Here is a 12100-nt window from a genome sequence, read left to right as displayed (position 1 = left end):
AGCCATGAGGACAATTTCATGACATAATCATACATTTGAATTTCCCATATATTGACTTTGGAACTTCTACCAGAAAAAGGAATTAAGTGGTTAGACAGACTTTCTCATCTCTTGGAATGGAACTTGACAAATATTGACCATGCTATGCCTATAGATGGGGGAACTATGTCTACCTCAAAACTAACTGGGAAGAAATCTCAATCATACAACATCATACCCACTACTACTTAATGACAACACTGCATCTTCCTTGAATCAGAAATTCTGATACTTCTTTTTGGTTTATTGATGCTGGGAGATAAATTATCAAACTACAAAATATGTTTTTCATAATAGCAAATGCTTATATCATTTGTACTATGAATCAGACATTGTACTAAGTATTTCATGTGCATTAACTAATTTAATACAGTTCTCACAATAACCATATGAGATGAGTATTCTTATTATTATCCCCATTTTTACAGAGTTAACATTTTGGTCTTTATTGTTACCAGTTTGGTATAATTATTAATTAAAATAAACTCTTTCCATTGTCCCTATTATAGGAACTGGGGTACAGAGGTGAATAAGATTTGATAGAATTACATATAAGCCTTTTCTCATTGTCAAAATGCTTGTCAAAAATATGAGATTTTGTAGAACTCACAGATTTCACTGCAATACAATTTGATTTATTACCTTAGATTTAGCTTGCAAATCCAATCAAAGTATTCTCTCACCCATTCTTATAACCGATAGTTCATTCAGTGGTGTTGAGATTCCCAATGCAAAATTCAAAAAGTAACTTTACTCCTGCCTCTTACTTCTGTTTGGTTCTTTTAAGTTGGATAATTTTTAAAATCTTACACACATCTCAATTTGACTATTGATTCTAAAAATTAAATTATTTTCAATGTTCACAGTTACTAAAGTCAAGCTAAAATGACTAGAGGAACAGTGAAGACTGCTGCAGTTCCTTTACTAAGCTACTTCCCCCCCTGCCTAATCAGTTGCTCCTGCATTACCCATAAGTTAACTGACTGTTCAGTAGCAATGAAAGTAAAGTCGGCTGTATCCTAATGCTCTGCTCTGCCGAAGGTGTTATTTGACAATAAATGTTCTATTGATATTTTACTGCACAAAATGTAATTATCTGTTTTCTCTACTGTAAAGAGGGAAAGGCTGACAAAACTATTCAGGCTTAATTGCAATGTACATTTAACGCCTCCAAAGCTTATATATTAACCTTAATATATTTTTCCAAGAAGGAAAACAAATGGTGTAAATTCTAATAATAATAGCAAACAATGATCAGTAGGCACTTCTAAGCACCTTTCATCAATGTGCCACAAGGCTCTTTATCTAAATTTCATTACTAAATCTCTTGAGAGGTCCTATAATAAATCACATCAGAAAGGGGTACCACAATGAGAAACAACCACTTCTAAGGTGAAACGGGACCATGTTTCTATGATAATTTCATAGAATACAAATAAATGTTCTGCTTAAAGATGCTAGGATAGTAAACCAAAACTACTTAAGAGGTTCAATGCTATTCATACAGCTGAATCATATCTCAGGAAGAACACCCCCAATTGAAAGCACCAGGTCACACTCAGGGCACCCTTTACAGTAAAGACTGGCCAGCTCCACTGTATGATCAGGTTTTTTTTCCCAAATTCATCCCTAAGTTGATTATTTGGTACTTTCAACACACATTTCTACAGGGAAAAAAAAATCTATGAATCCCGATTAGTTCCAGGCCAATGTACAAAAGCCTATGTTACTCAGAGTGGGCCTAATATTTTTAAGTAATTTTTCAATTATACTTAATTTCCCTTTATAACTGTCTCTATTAAAAATGCTTTCAGAGCTTTGACTTAAGATCCCATTTTTCTTCACTCCCCTAGAATAGTACCTATTCCTATGCCCTGGGTACTTGTTGCCTCTGTGTATCAGCGTATAGAACCCTCCCCAAATTCAGCTGTCTGCAGGGGAAAGGGAGAAATGGGCCTGGTGTAAACAACAGGTGTGAGCTCCACTTATTGACACCCAGTAGAACATCTGCCAAATTGCCCTGCCTTTTAAAATACAGCCCAGGCCTAAAAAATAGCCTCTGACAGAACGTTTACAATCCCTTTCTAGAGTTATTGCTCAGAACTGGGGAGAGGGCAGTGAGAAATGCTTGTTTACCCTACATGCCTTGCAGCCCAAGATTCAGTCCTGCCATTCTCTTAAATATTCAGATTGTATCTTAGTTTCCAGGCATCTAAAACAAAGACCATATAATGGATTGACTTAAACAACAGGAATTTATTGACTCACAGTTTTGAAGCTAGGAGAAGTCTAAAGTCCAAAATCAGAGGTGTCGGCAAGATGATCCTTTCTTCCAGAAAACTGTGGCATTCTAGGGCTAGCTTCTAGCAGTTCTTGGTCCTTGGTTTTTCTGTCACATAGCACTGAATACGGTGGCCATCACTTCCTTTCTCTTTTGAGTTCCTTTGACTTCTAGCTTCTGGCTACTTCCCTTCACTTCTCTTTTGTGTCCAATTTCCTTAGCTTATAAGGACTTCAACCACACTGAGTAAGGCTCACCCTCATTCAGTTTGTGCACACCTTACCTAATAACAGGAGTTGGAACCAGAACATGCCTTTTGTGGGGGACATGATGCAATGCCCAATAGTTTGTTTCTAACCTAGAAAGTGTTCATAGAGTGTGGACTCCCAACCTCTGAGAGCACAAGCCATAGCAGACATGGCTTTAAATCCTAACTCCACATTTAATCAGTAGCTCTCTGTGCCTCCCTTGCCTACTTTAGAGTGTTTGCTGTGAAGATTAAGTGATATAATGTATGAAAGCACCTAGTTCAGTAACTGACTCAGAGTATACTCTGAGAAATATATTAAGGAAGCACTTAATAAATGGGAATTCCACTCCCTTTTCCCTCTGAGGAGAGTCAAAATTTTGATGTGGGTCAATCGGTACCCAAGGCACATCTTTGAGGCTGCAAGTCAGAAACCCACTCCACCACCCCCACAATGAAAAATGAAGAGTGAGACTGGCCTTTATATAAAATAAGAGACATGAACAATACCAGAGTTAAGCTGATTCAGCGAAGATCTCAGTATCTCATTACTATCTCCTATCTTCATCACCCCACACCATGTCCATTAGATCCAAGTGACCATTTCTATTCTTCTTTGCCTAGAGAACTCATACTTTGTAGAATAAAAAGAACATGGGAAAAAGCAAAACCCTTCAACATGTTTCATACGATGGAAGAAAAATCAACCACTATTTTGAAAACAGGTATGTACGTCAGTTCCACCACCTAGTATAAGAAATAAGCTGTACTGCTTTCAATTTTCAGAACATTACAGAATTATAGAGCTAAAAACTATATTCTACAATGTTAAACATTGTAAGCATTAGAAATTTGGTATCAAGTACTAGATAGAGAAATGGTTCAATTTCTTGATTAGAAATATATTAAAAGTAGAATAATATGTAACTGTTAGATATTATCAATCCTGCATGAAACTAACTTGGCATTATAAATCATAAGTCATCAAGAAGCAAGTAAGGTGAACTCTATTGTATTGTTATGGTATATAATAGTGCACTTACAAAAAACACAGAATTTATCAATGTCGATGCTATTGAAAATAATCTCACAGTTTAAAAAGCAGAAGGATTAAAGAGAACCTAGTTTAACTCTAACATTAAATTTTTTAAAAACTAGGAACTGGGCATAGAAGAAACAAAATAACAACAGTAGAAAGAAGACTTGCAGAAGATGTGTAAAGATAATATTGTCATTGTTTTCATCAGCTGAGAAGGAAATTGTTTTCTCAACTAAACACATGTTTTCACAAATTATAGAGGGAAGATTTACTGAAAACATTCCTTTTATTAATATACAAGACAGTCTGTTTTCTGGCATGACAGAGGAATGCACTATTCTAATTTATGTAATATTCAAATTAATAATTACTGTACAAATAACTAGAATGGAATAGAAACAATACCCTAAATTAAGCTGAAGGGAATTTAATTTTAGATGATTCAGAATCTTTCAGCGGCTCAGAGTTGTGATCATGCATAACAATCATGATTGTACTATGAATGTTTGGAACAACATTTAATGGTTTTGATTAATATAAATGTTCTAAAACCTTTCTTTTGTATGTATGTTTCAGTGCCAAATAAAAACAACTATTAAAATTGTGAAGAATGCATTTTCTCTCAATACAAAACATGTGCTACGTATTTCTTAAATGACCTAGACCTTTTTTAGAAATTCTCATTTGTACTGCACAAAACCATGGGCAACAGACTCAAGAACAAACCATGGGCAACAGACTCAAGATGTCAACAGAATGGTGTTTGATCTCAGGGAGGGAGTGGAACAGAGTCCACCACCTGCTTCTTTAGCCCCACTGTAAGAGATTGAAGCCTTCTAGGAATAGACCCCAAGGACAGCTGCCCACCAGTACTCTACCTGGTTATCCTTAAAGATTAACCAGCTAATCACAATGACCAATTACACAACCCTCTGGGTTATCAAAAATGTTTGAAGCAAATTTGAAGATATGAGTCCTGTAAAACCTTAGCCTAAATCTTATTACATAAATTAGGAACTTCAATAGTGCACCACAGATACAAATATACACATAAGCTTATATATGCATAGAATATTTCTGGAAGGAATATAAGAAAGTGTTAATAGCTATGGGGGGTGGGCTATGTGACGGGGTGGGTATAGAGTGGCTGTGAGTCACACTTTTGCCTTCATACTCCTTTGTAATGTTTGATTTTTTATTTTTTCTCAGTAAAACCAAATTTTAAATAACAATTCACTTCATTTTCTAGTATCTTTACATTTTAAAAACTATTTACTAAATGTTTATTATTTACTATTAAACAGAGAAACGATCAAGTTGATAGTCTGTTGCCTGCCTCCTTTTTTGCCACAAAAACAGAAACTTCAAAACAAGAGAGACACCATTACTCAGCAACCACCTTTCTGAGAATATAATCCAATATATTGTACAATTCAAGAATGGCAAACAGTTGCAACAATTTGTATATTCCTTATACTCCACTACTTTTATTTTTTACATTATAAAGCCCACTGCTTTTTTATCACCATAGCTTTTCAACTATCTTGATGATGCCTGCTTTCACACACACAAGACCACATGTGATATCAACATCTTAGAATCTAAAACGTGTGTTTTCTTTCTAATTGGGATGTTTTTAAGTTTCAAAATAATATGCTTGCTGACATGTGGGTGCCCCCCCCAAAAAAAGTGGTTGTTTCTCTTTTATCCAAATTCACACCCAGAACAGGGTACTCCTTTTCACAAAATCCAAAAGCCACAATATAACAGAAACTACTACAAGTCATTTGCAACTACCACCCCCTCTTCTTTTAATATAGAAATCTCTCTGCTGTTTTAAACTTCATGTGCCAGTGTTGGGAAAAAGCCTAAGCCATACATGGAACTAGGTGGATGAACTGTGGGTGCAGTCTACCCACACTGTCTCTGGAAGCTCCAATTTAAAGTTTGACAAAGACACTCATTATGTCGTGGTTACACAGCTTAAACCTGACCAGGGGTTTCACATGTATCAGCACATCAAGTAAGGTGAGGTTCCAAGTCTGCCTCTCACTGCCATCACTGGCTTTTTTTATAAGTAGTCTCACACTGACTCTGAGAGTCGGGCTCTTCCACCAAAATCGATTTCAATCTCACATACACTTGATTACTCACATGCATTTATGTTAACAGGCCCTTTTCCTGAGCCAGTGGAGGGGCTCTTCCGGGAGACCTTTCCCCCAAGTCACGCTCCCCAAAACAGAATCTGGAACTGAGGTAACAAGCCCCAAGTGGAAGACAGAAAGAGACTGGAGCCTAGCTGAGATTTACAAATCCCTTGCCCAAGGGATGGAGAGAAATCCTCTCTGGTGGCTTTTTCCCTGTATGTGGTGACAAACCAAAGGACCGAGTGGAAGCTTGAGGGATTGCTCGCTTTCCAGTTGAGCTTTCTGTAACGCAGAAACTATGGGATCCTCCATCACTCGACTTTGCTGCTAGGGTCCACTGAAAACTGCTTGCCTACAGAGAAAGTTATCGTTTTTTGGGATCTCTGGATCTTTTGAGTCTGGAAGGGATTTTTTAAAGCACTTGAGAGTAAACTGCATTTCCTATACTGTGCGGGACAAACTAATCCTTCCTAGGAAAGCAGTGCGCAACTGTCCCGTGGTTTCTGGATTTACCCTCCCTTCCTCGCTTCATCAATGGTTTAGTGACTCTTTCAAAGAAAATGAACAAAAGCATCCAGCAAAACGCAAAGGCGCAGAGCGGAACTTCTCCTCCGCTGTCAGGAAAAAAAAAAAAGTCACTTTTGCTTCTCACAGCCAAGAGCTGAGTCTGGGAATCTCCGGACGAGGAAGGAAGGTTTGGTAATGAGGTGGGTGGAGGAAGAAAACAATGCTGAGCCTGCGATGTCTCCAGGGACTGCACATCCTGCCCGGGACTCCGAGTCACCCACCCAACACCGCCACGCTCCCCGGGACCCGGCGGCCTCGCTTACCTTGATGATGCTGCTGCGTCGGGGGGTCGCCCGCGCCGCCTCCAAGAGGCCGGCGTCGCTCTCAGCGGGGGTCCCCACGGCGCCGGGTAGTGCTATACTGCTGCGACGGTCCCTCGTCCTTCCCGCAAAGCCAGCCGTCACACCATCCCCGGAGGCGGCGTCCGGGCCCACCCGGGGGTCATCTTCAGCCCCCGCCGCATCGGGCGGCGCCGGACCCTCCTTGCCTGCAGCGCCCTCGGCCATGGCCGGACGCGTTTCGGGGTTCCCGGCGGATGACTGCACGCCCGGGAACGAAGTCCAGCCGCCAGGCACAGGCGCGCTCATGCACCCGGAGGCGGCCCCTCCAGACTTTGTTTCACCGCCCGGAGGCGGCAACGGCGGCAACTTTCTGGAGAGGAGACATCGCTTCAGGCAGAGACGTCCGCGGGCTTTGGTCCAGGAGGCCGGCAAGCTAACGGCGGCGGGATTGGGTTGGAGATTTTAGCGGGAGGGAGAAGAGGCGGAAAGGAGAGGGAGGTGTCCAAAACGAGATGCAAACGCCCGCTCTGCGCCGAACAAAAGGCACCCGACCCTTGGCCAGGCGGCCTTCTGGGTCAGAAGGCGCGCGGTCCAAGGGTGGCCGGAGCGGGGCGACTGTAGCCCGGCGCACCACCACTTGTCCTCGGACGTTGACGCGGCGGTCCCAGGAAGTGCGGTGGCGGCAGCGGCGGCAGCGGCAGCGACCTCCACTCCGCTGTGTTGTGACTGGGCGGGAGGCTTGTTTTGACAGCCCGTGGGGATTGGCAGGCGTCTGGGCCTCTTAGGAGCCTTACCTTACCGAGGGGGGTCGGTCTGACCAATCCTCACTGCGGAGGGGTTGTGCCTGTGAGCGAAGAATGGAATGTGTTCTGTAACTGGGAGCCAGCCCAGCAGGGCTCGTGTACTCCGGGGTGTGTTCGCGCGCGCGCGCGCGTGTGCGCACCCGCAGGCACTCCGTGTATATTTTAGGAAGTTTACATATTCGATATGAGCCGAAGGTACAAAAAAATCCGGAGGGAAGGAGACTTTCGTCTGCAAAGCAATTGGAGAAAAGGTGATGCTCAGTATTAATGTCAAAGCGTTTGGGATGAGTGAGTGCAGCTTTGCACGATCAGAGGTTAATTGCAACCCTTAGAAGTCAAGTCCATGCAGAGATAAACGAGGGTTTACTGGGACCCTGGAGTTGAATATTTTGCTTCGGATTCCATGAAAGGATTCTCAGTTCGCCCTGCAATGTGAATAAATAAAACAAAGCGGAAATCAGATAAAAGAGATGAGGGTAATAGGAAACGGAATCAACTCAATCCTTCAGGCGAGTTACTCCTAACAAAGCACAGATGATGGAAGTCTGCTATGGACAAGGGACTGGGGAGTGGAGTAGGAAATTTAGTCCCTATGGTAAAACATCCCTATTTGACAATGACCCAACTTTCTTTCTCTAGATTATTCCATATAAACCTATTTTGTTCTTTCTAAGCAAGCTAGAAACCAAGGGAGAGACGTCTTTGGGTGATGGATTAAGTCCCTGAAATTAACCTTAGAATGCTCAGATGCAAATGATGGCTCTGAGCTCCCCGGTTTCTAGTACCTCCAGAAGCAGCCCCAGAAGGCTGGCTCCATACAGAGCTGACTGGCAAGATTGGCTGTGAGCTCCAGATTTACCAGAGCTGCCACAAAAAAAGAGGACAGAAGACTTGGCATTTTAATTTAAAGGTGTTTTGATACTACATTCCATAATAAACCTCCATTTACAAACATTATATTTGATTTTAATTATTAGTAATTTAATAAGTTGAGTTTTTACTTGTTACTTCATTCTGGCCAAGAGCATGAGAAATTCTTCAGCATTTAAAAACCAAGATTTCAGAATTTTATAGGTGCAAGGAAACTTAGGGACCATCTAGAGCAGCCCTTTTCTTTCACAGATGAGATGAGGGCCCTGGGAGCTTTAGTTTCTTTCCTACTAGCTAATGCAGAAGCTGAAATGGAATCCACCACCCAACTCTTTCAGTCATCTCTTTACTACTTTATCTGGCTCCTCTGCACCAGTCAGAACTGGATCAGGCCCCTGGGAAGTTTCAGATTTGACATTTACCAACTATTCTTTAAATATAAATGCAGCCCAGTAATGAACGTATTCTAGATTAGCAACCTCTGGTTTTAGAACCAATACCACCCTCTAGTGAGATCTTGAGAAATGCAACAAAAAATTCCTTCCAAGCAGCAAATGCTTTTTTTTTTCCCACCCTTATAAAGGAAAAAAAAAAAACCTCAAAATTTCCTTTTCAACCCTACGCTAACGTAATGTCTTCCCTTATAATCCACAGAATGGAAGTAAAATGGTACCCATACTTAAAACAACCGTACATGTCCTCATCCCCATTAGTTCAGGAAATTTCCATTTAGCTTCTATAGGAAATATTTTTTTATTCTCTATACTCACAAATATAATCTATTTTAGGCCTGGATCATATTTTTCTCTTAGATATTCAACTATTACTATATTTAACTCCTGTCTTTTACAGTTGCTGTCAGTGCCTCATTTTTCTTTGTTACCCCAATAGTCTCTGGAATAAAAAATTCCATTCTTGGGCTGTCCTTTGAGAAATGTAAAAATGCAGTTACCTCACTCATTCTCTTTTCTGTGATATTAACATAATCTACCAGGATTTCACATCATACAGGTTTATATTCCATTTTTATAATAATTTGTTTTTAAAAGCATTAAAATAAGTGTCACCTAACTAATGTTTAAGGTCACAGATCTTTGGGGAAAAAAGAAAACAGAGGCCAGAAAATACAGCATATTTGTTATGCTTCCAGTAAAAGTGTCCAGTTGGACTCTTCTCTTATCTTTTCCATACCTTAGCAGACTCTTACCCTAATGTCAAGGCAAACACACACACACAGAATCTTCTCTCCCCACCCTCCCTTCTCTTTCTCTTTCACACACACACACATCTCTGAATCTTTTTCTCTGAGCATCTATGCATAAAACTTGCTGTCTAATTCATTCTGCTTTGAGAAAATGGTTGGCCTCTAACCTAGCAAGTTTTTCATACTGTTGTCTTCTAGCATAAGCTCAGGAGGCTTTTCCTGATACTCAGTTCTGCAACTTAAAAAAAATGAAACAACCCTACCCAGGAACAAATTCTGCTCTGTGGACCACTCCCAAGAATAAGACAAAATTCTAGCTAGTTTCAGTTGTCAGCAGTCATGATCACATTCCTACCACCTCCATTTACACCCCCTTTCCTAATTACTGTAACACACAATTTTTGCCTCCCAACCTTTCTCCAAGTCATGGTGGCAATCATTAGATTAGCAGATTGGAAATTGGGGGGTGGAGGTGGGGTGTGTGTAAAGAAGAGTAATGAATAGACCATTTAATTGTCACCACCAAAGAGAGACTTCTCTGACCACAAATTCAAAGTTGCCCCTCCAACCCCCACCCCCCGCATACTATGCTACTCATATCATTCTGCTTTGTTTTCCTCATAGATTTTATCACTGTGAATGAACTGACCTGTCCATGGAATTTTTTGTTTATATATTCTGTCATAATGACCCCCTACCTCTGCCCCAATGAAATACAGAATGTAATCTCTATGTGCATAAAGATCTTATCTATTTTGTTTGTCACTGTATCTCCAGCTTCCAGAAATGTTCCTGACACCAAGTAGGTACCCAATAAATATTTGTGAATGGAATCTTCACCTTTGCAGTCCTCTGATTGAATAAAACAACCACTTCTAATTTAAAAAAAAATGGCCATGTCACTTTTCATCCTTGAGGACTTTTCATTCTCAAGGATCCTAGAATTACATTCTAGAGCATAAATCAGAATATTCACTGAGCAAGCAGTTGCAAAAAATAGAATAAGGGTGCTTATAATTTGGCGTAACGTGAAATCTGGAAATTAGACTGAAAGGCAACTGATAGGAACCTAGAATGTCCCACAAATCTGAAAATATCTAGCCCAGAATCAAAGATCAGGTATGTCACTGCAGTCCTTCCAGCCCAAGGAACTCCCTCCAGAATGCTGGGCCTGAGAAAAGTTCAGTGAGAATATTAAGATTTTCCATACAGGAAATCACGGAGGCGGGGGTGTGGTAGTAGGCAGCTGTCATTTTGATAACTGTTTTCTATGTGCCAGATAATCCTCTATGAAGTATTCTAATCTCCACTTTACAAAAAAAGGAAACTAAGGATCAAAACAGTCAAACAGCTTAGTCAAAGTCAGGGCCAACCAGGAAGTGATGAAAGCAGGATTTGAGCCCTAGTTAGTGGCTTTAAAGCCTCTGCTATTCCTGTTACAGGAGGTTCTCCTAAGATGCAAGCCCAATGGCCATCCTAGAGACTTCACCTTTTCTGAAGAACCACTCCTTCAGATCTGGAACCACTAACATTAAACACAAGGACCTCTTCTCTTGGCATCAGCATTACATCTATGTCACCACGATGGAGTAAGAGTCTGACTGATTTATCAGTGTGTGAGAAAACACATTTATCCTCTCACCCATGTATATATAAGAAAGAATATTTTGATATTATGAGCCAGTCTTCTGATAAAGAACATCATCAAAGAAGAGCACAGCATTTCCAACTGAGTCACACACATCTTTATATTCAGTCATAGAACTCCCTAATACACATTGTAGTCATTTTAATTTGCTAGTTCAAGAAAACAGAATTTGTAGGGCAATTTTTAGTGTAAATATTATATTAGATTAAATATATACAAAATAAAAGATAAGCAAAACTTAAATTCAGCCTCTTAAAATTCCATTTAAAAAAAATTACCCTGTTCCCTTATTTTAGGAATTAAATAGGAAATTTCAGTAAAAAATAAAAATCAGCTTACTTTATTTCAAAGTATAAGTAACTCCACTATATGATAATAGTGCTACAAAAAAGCAAAGTTACAAATTGTCTAGAATAGGTCTAGATTCCTAATTTTATAAATCTTCAAAGTACCAAAAGGCAGTAAGGTTGAAAAAGCTTTAATTAATTACAGCTAATCTTCTCCAATGTTTAATCACTGCTGCTTCTTTCAGGTGCTGGGAAACATCTACTACCTGTAGGAGTGCAGAATACCTGGATATGTCATTTAACACCACCCCCTCAGGAATTACCCTATGTAGACCCTGAGGCTAAGATGTAGTATCAGGAAGCCCAGGCCAATCATCTGGAAATGTTCTGTACGTCTTTTAAAAACAGGCAGTTGATCTTGGTTTATTTTGTATATATTGACTTTCTTTGACATGAGTCCAGGAGTTGGAGCTCATGTCATGGTTATGTTCCCCACTGATGCAGAAGCCACAGAAGCACTTATGAAAAGGACCACTGAAATAGGGCCAAGGAGGCCCCTACGAAAACTTGTTACTCTATTATATTTGAGTTCTGAGATGTTTTCTAGGTATGACGTTATAACAGAAACCTCTTTAAATGAGCACACATCCCACGCTTGACACTTGCAATGCAGGAGTGAGTATATGG

The 12100-nt window shown here is 40.2% G+C and overlaps 1 protein-coding gene across 2 annotated transcripts in view; it reads right to left on the bottom strand.

The window, feature by feature from the left end:
* The window catches only part of PLCL1 (phospholipase C like 1 (inactive)), a 375338-nt gene extending 367992 nt beyond the window's left edge, over positions 1 to 7346 (bottom strand). The window contains exon 1 of one of the 2 annotated variants that reach the window (XM_037849839.1): positions 6584 to 7346. In XM_037849839.1, the coding sequence (XP_037705767.1) occupies positions 6584 to 6907 (324 nt within the window). In that variant the 5' untranslated portion in view covers positions 6908 to 7346. The remainder of the gene's footprint in view (positions 1 to 6583) is intronic. The other variant, XM_037849838.1, reaches the window with a different exon arrangement.
* Between the last annotated feature and the right edge of the window lie 4754 nt (positions 7347 to 12100).

This window comes from Choloepus didactylus, chromosome 9 (genome assembly GCF_015220235.1).
Source record: "Choloepus didactylus isolate mChoDid1 chromosome 9, mChoDid1.pri, whole genome shotgun sequence".
NCBI lineage: Eukaryota > Metazoa > Chordata > Mammalia > Pilosa > Megalonychidae > Choloepus > Choloepus didactylus.
This window is presented reverse-complemented; position numbering and strand designations above follow the sequence as displayed.